This window comes from Montipora capricornis, chromosome 10 (assembly GCF_036669925.1).
Source record: "Montipora capricornis isolate CH-2021 chromosome 10, ASM3666992v2, whole genome shotgun sequence".
Classification (NCBI taxonomy): Eukaryota; Metazoa; Cnidaria; class Anthozoa; order Scleractinia; family Acroporidae; genus Montipora; species Montipora capricornis.
In genome coordinates, this window is record NC_090892.1 from 47,628,922 (window position 1) to 47,635,290 (window position 6,369).

Here is a 6,369-nt window from a genome sequence, read left to right on the forward strand (position 1 = left end):
AGATAATTTCGAGAAATGAAGGAAACAAATGAAGAAAAATTCTTGATTGAAACAGATTTTCTTGATACACACTCATATTTCCTATAGGCAAATCAAAATGCGCGTCTGACAGCATATAACCAATCAAAATTTGCGTGATGTCACAGCCATGTTTCCAGACTCTTATCTAAACACAGCTATTGACCAATGAGAGTGCATGTACTATCCTAATTATTATTTTATAATTTAACAATAGTAATTAATTATTATTCACCTCTAGTCAGGCTCAGTGAATATTTTGTCTCGGGTTTTATTCAACGATATTCACTGAGCCTCAGGTGAATAAATTATTATAAATTATTAGTATAATTACATAGGTGATTATTTAAAAATGTGCATTTTCTTTAAAACAATCAATTTCTTTGTCAGTGTCACCTTGACAAAATGGGTTGTGGCCATTTTGAAAAACTGCTTAATAGGTGATTATCATGTAATAATCACCTCAAGTGCAATCAATCAGTACAGAGAATTTTAATTAATCACCTATGTAATTATACTACTAATAACATGGGTGACAAATTACTCCTTAATTTTAACGCGAAATTTCAGCGTTAATTTATAATTTCACAACTTCATATAGTGCTAAAATGGCGTCCAGGTTTGAAAATTAAGGAGTAATTTGTCACCATGTTATTAATAGCTAATCAAATGGTATACCCGTGAAATTAGGGAATAATTTCACTTGCGTTTTGTCCAAAATCAAGTAATTTCCCTCGCCTAAAGGCTCGGGAAATTATTTGAATTTGGACAAAACGCGCATGAAATTATTCCCTAATTTCATGCGTCACCATTTGATTACCCATACTAATAATATTATTATTGATCTGCTTCCTGACTGTCAGGGCTCTTAAAATTTGTCTACTGTAGTTTGCTTCTCTTTTGTTTCATAATTTGGCCCTGAAAAACCCTAACAAGAGTAGCCAATTTGAGTTTTTACATGTATCTGTCCATTACAATAGGTTGATATGATTATCATTATCAGGGCAATTTGGGATGTTGAAAAAGCGTGTGTACAGAGTATCTGGCCAACTGTTCAACATCACTGCTTTACATTAAAAATGCTTTATGTAAATTGAAGTGGTCAGAAAAATTAATAAATTGTCAAAGCTCAGAATGTGTGCTACTGCATGTATCCAATACAATAAAAATATGAATCGATTCAGTAATAATCAATATGAATCAAGCAAAAGTTTGGAGATTTCTTTCTTAAAATCCTTGTGCAAAAAGCATTCCATTATTTGATAAGGCTATTACAGCGTGACTCGATCAAACAGAAAGAACTCTTACTCTTACTACTCCACCTTTGTCTACCTTTGATTTAGTGAACACTATTACTAACAAATGGATTATTTTAGCAATAGCTAGGTTTAGCTCAACAAGGAAACTAGACAGTGATTTCAGACACAGAGGCTCAAAAGTCTTTGTGGATATGTTAATGCCGACATAGTTTTTCAGTGAGTGCTTAACCCATTGACTTCCAGGGGTTCCCCATTTAAGAGTAAACTCGTCTAGCGTTAGACAGAGTAAAATACTCTGGCATTAAATAGAGTAAAATACTGTCTAGTCTGGCCGGTTTCAGCCGGTTTGGGCGTCAAAGGGTTAAATTAAGGAAGGTAAATAGGCCAGTAACTGGCACCTGGCAATATCCCTGATAATGAAGATGACCATGTTTGATTGTATGATGGACTTTTATAGAACTCCATTCTGTCAGCAACAAACTGGCCGAAACTGGGTAATTAACTTATTCCAGCACCTCACCCAAATTGAATATCAACAAAATTACTACAGGGTAGTTAAATCTAAAATCAGTGGAGGATTTGGAATATCAAAGATAATACAATCCAGAGGTCTCTGGTGGTACTGTTGGCACGAGAGGCATAAGCCGCATGGAGAATGGGGAGGGATAGCACCCCTCCCCATTCACTGCTTGGCTCCGCCGCTTGATGTATTTGCCCCTTCCGCCAACAATTCCACCAGTGAGGCCCTCCCAGGTGGGATCCTTGTTCTCTTTAAATATTTGCTTGTGTTCCCTTGTTCTTCAAATTACTTTCAAACTTGTTCCTAGCTTTTTGATCCTTAAAATTGTTTTTAATTATTTTTGTTCCCTTTTTCCCTAAAATATTTTTGCATTGTTCCCCACTTCAAATTATCCATTTTATCTTCTTCCCCAAAAGCCCTGGGAGGGCCCCAGGTCTTCACACCATTACTTTTTATCATAAATTTACCTTTTTGTTGAATTTTAATTAAGAAATAACGGAACAACTGAATTACTCGAGACATGCATGTGAGCAGACTGTTAACGTAACCCTGTATGAATCACAAGATAAAAATAGCTGAACCTGTACAGCGGTGTTTGTCGCGGTCGCCACTGTTTTGTTGATATCTTTCGCGGCAAGTACATGGCCATTATCTAGTTTATCTTGTTTTTGAACTGAAATTAGCTCCTTGATCAGTAGCCAAGAAGCGAAGCCGCGAACAGGTATGCGCTAATCAAGTTGCCAATATCAAATGGGAAACAGGTTGACTTTCACGAGGTCACGCACCAAAGTTGATAAATCCTCGGATTTGATTCTTCCCTGTCGCCCGATCCAACCTTTGAGAGATATCAACCATGGGGCTACGAGTTCTAATTTTCCTCGGATTATCGCCCAACTGCTTCATAATCGCAGTTCGAGATCAAACATTGGATTGGGTGACGAGTTAGAGGAAGAGATCCACTGCTGTACATTTTCTCCAGACGACGAATCACTCCTTGTAACTTGCTCGACACCTTGCGGACCGAGCTTTAGATCTGACGAAGGTCGCGGCCATTTTAGAGTGTTTGACATCAAATCAGGCTCTTGTAGGAAGGAAATTCTCACTCATAACTCCCAAGAGTGCGATATTTCAGCGGACGGCGACCTTATCACCTTTATCACTAACTCTGGAAGAGGAGAAGTGGCTCTGGTTAAACGAAGCCGTGATTCTAGAAGCGGTATTGAAGAAAGAGTCGACAAATTTCAGCCCAGTTGTACTGGAATAACAGGACAAACTCTCTGTTCTAAGTTTTCACCAGATGGTACGCACATAGCGAGCGCCTCGTCGTTAGATTTCCACAGCATCAGAGAAACCAATGAGTTGCGATTATGGAATGTGAAGTCCATGCAGACAGTGAAGAGGATCGTCTTGCGCGATGTAACAGATTTTTGTGGCTTTGTCACAAGTTGTGAGTTTTCTCCCGATGGTCAGTATATCGCTGTTACTACTTCCCAGGAACAACTGTGTATCCTGAAGAGCAAGAATTTCGACATCGTCTCCGTTTTGAGAAAGCGATGTCGAGGAAATAGATGCTGGTGTGTTTTCAATCCAAGACGGAAATGCGAAGTGCTGGCTTGTTGTTTACAGGACGGACGCGTAGAGATCTGGAAAAAACTTGATTATCCGAACAGTTGTGAAGTAAAGTACATTTGTGAAAAAGAACGCAAAGTGTCTTCTTTAAGGCGACTTTATTCTTGTAGCTATTCCCCTGATGGTCTGATGCTCACTGTGGGAACATCTGATGCAAATATTCTTGTCTTGGATTCTGACTCGCTGGACACCTTATTTTGCCTTGACTGCAAATCAGAATCAATTCCAGATTCTTTTAGACCAAGAGTTCAAAATGCTACGGTCCACTGTATTGCATTCTCAAAATCACAGCAATACCTTGCTGCAGGCTACAGTGATGGACTGGTGAGGATTTGGGCTATGCCTATCCAGTTTGATTTGAAGCATTTATGCCGAGTGGTCATCTTACACAATGTCCCAGCTAGTAAAATTGGTTCCCTTCCGATCCCCAGTAGTATTAAGGCATACATTCTAAACAGGTGAAAAGGTAGTTAACTTAAATCGTTATTGGGGAAAATTGGCCGAGTGCATTTTATTTCTACCAATGTTTAATTACTATTAATTTGTGGATCACACATGAAAAACAGTTTGTTGCATTAATAAGGAGTAGGTCAGTGCACATACCTTACATAGACTGCGAGCAGTCTCTTTTTTTCTCCAAGACTACACAGACAGGAGTGTGTTACTATGAGAATCTGCAACCCATGTCACACAAGCTGATAACCTGGACCGGCAATCTCCTCCTTCTCTCCCCAACCCCTTCTCGGTTTTACCCAAAATTTGAACGATGTTTATATTTCTACCCACACATTGCATGTGAGCAAGAAAGGACCACTGCTTGCAGTCTATTCCTTACACTGTATACAGCGTACAAGCCAAATTTAAAGTTGGTGGGTAAAATTCCTACATGCAATTCCAGTAAGGTGAGGTCTTGACCCAACTGCAAGTACAATGCAAGGTTCTATTATTTTTATTTGGATTCAGGCGTGAATGATGGCTAAAGATAACTTTGGGTCAGACTCTCATCTTCACAAGTTAAAGCGATTCACAATCATGTTCATGTGCACATCGACATTTTTTCTTTTAAATATTATTTTTTCTAGTATTGAATTAATCAAGTTTGGCATTTGACACAAGAGACATCATTGACCTCAAACAGTATACACTTGAGCATAATTTAAGTGCTCCAAGTTTCCATCTCCTTACATACAATGTAAGAAGGAATAACAGCAACTTCTATTGGCTTCCCCATGATGAAAAGTTAAACAATAATTGTTATTAACATAATAATAAAATAAATTAGCTATTATTATTATTATTATTATTATTATTATGTTATTATTATTATTATTATTATTATTATTATTATTATTATTATTATTATTATTAAATATGATACATGTAATAATTACATACATAAATCCTAGCAGGTCACCTGCAAAAGCTTGGGAGCTGGCAAATAGGCTAAGGAAGCTCAAGGCAGTATGTGTGTGTGAGCTATTTATAAATAAGTGATAAAACTTCAAGAGATTCAACTGTGTCCATTCGGAATTGCGCAGGAAACTGGGGCAAGTTTCAAATTTGAACCAGTTGATAAATTGACACCATTGCATGAAAGGTAACATTGAGATTGGCCATCTGTCCAAGTTTGATGCTTTAGGTCCAACAGAGACCAAGTTACATACTTTAGAACGTAGTTAAAAATCCATACAAACGTCTATAATTTTGAGGATGCGTCCCCCAAAACCATAATTTATAAACTCTTAAAAAATTTATCAAATTTGGGACAACTTGAAAATCCTGTCATGAACCTACTATCTGCAAATAAGTGAGGTGAAAATCACTTTGTTTGCAAGCCTATTTTATGAATATTACAGAAATGGTAAAAAAGTTTAAGAGTTTTTATGGTTTTGGGGGATGCAGCCTCACAATTAGAGGCGTTTGTATGGATTTTTCACTGTTTTTAACTCCGTAACTTCGTCTCTGTTCGACCAAAAGCATCAAACTTGGACAGATGGCCAATCTCAGCTTTATCTTTTCTGCGATGGTGTCAATTTATCGATTGGTTCAAATTTGAAACTCACCCCAGTTCCCTACACAATTCTGGAATGGCCAATAGATGTACTTGTGGGTGTTTAAATCCCTCTGATTTGGATGCTGGCTCATGGTGGAGCAGTTATCCTCAGTCATTTCCATCTGCCCACTTACAAACTATAGCAGTAGGCAATGTATTATTTTAACAGAAATGGCAAGTTTGCTCGTAGGAGATGACATTACAATGTGAACAAACGTTAGCCGGCATAGCTCTCTGCAACAACAGAACCACCAGTTACATGTATGCAGGCTAAGGAGACTTAACATGTAAGAACTGGGTATTTAAATTACCTTCTGGCAAACTCTTGACTTACAGTATACTTCCACTGTTGTCAATCCTATTCACAGTGATAGTTCAATCAAGAGTTAATAGTAATCTTTTATTAATAAATCAGCAAATCACAAAACATAATGTAGCCATCTGGACTGGTCCACTACAATAATGATAGTATTGCCGAAAGTACAAAAAAACCACAGCCCAACTTTCCACTGGTAGTAAAGAGGGGGGGGTCTCGTTTAACTGTGTGAATTAGCCCAAAAGTGAGGTTCGAAAATGTAGGGCAAAAAATACCCTTTTGGTGGCATTCAAAATGGAGGCAGATTTGGGCAACAAGTAAGAAGCATTATCTGCTTGTATTGGCAGAAGGCAAGCTACATTATGTGGGGTGTGTGCTTATTTGCTTCAAATGCGCTGGCCAAAAACTTAGGAATAAAGAATTAAAAAGATATATATATATATATTATTGATTATTATTCCCTCCTTTACTGGTCTGTTACCATGGGCAGGGTTCATTATTGCAAATAACTTTATCACAGCCATGATAAAAAGAGACATACACTGTACGTGTAATTCTCCTTTGGATCTCTAGC

The 6,369-nt window shown here is 37.7% G+C and overlaps 1 protein-coding gene across 1 annotated transcript in view; it reads left to right on the forward strand.

Moving 5' to 3' along the window:
- Positions 1–4,732, forward strand: part of LOC138019765 (WD repeat and SOCS box-containing protein 1-like) — a 5,026-nt gene extending 294 nt beyond the window's left edge. Inside the window, exon 1 of the mRNA XM_068866640.1 lies at positions 1–4,732. This exon is cut by the window's left edge and continues 294 nt beyond it. Within this exon, the coding sequence (XP_068722741.1) occupies positions 2,548–3,888 (1,341 nt within the window). The 5' untranslated portion in view covers positions 1–2,547 and the 3' untranslated portion in view covers positions 3,889–4,732.
- The last annotated feature ends 1,637 nt before the right edge of the window (positions 4,733–6,369 follow it).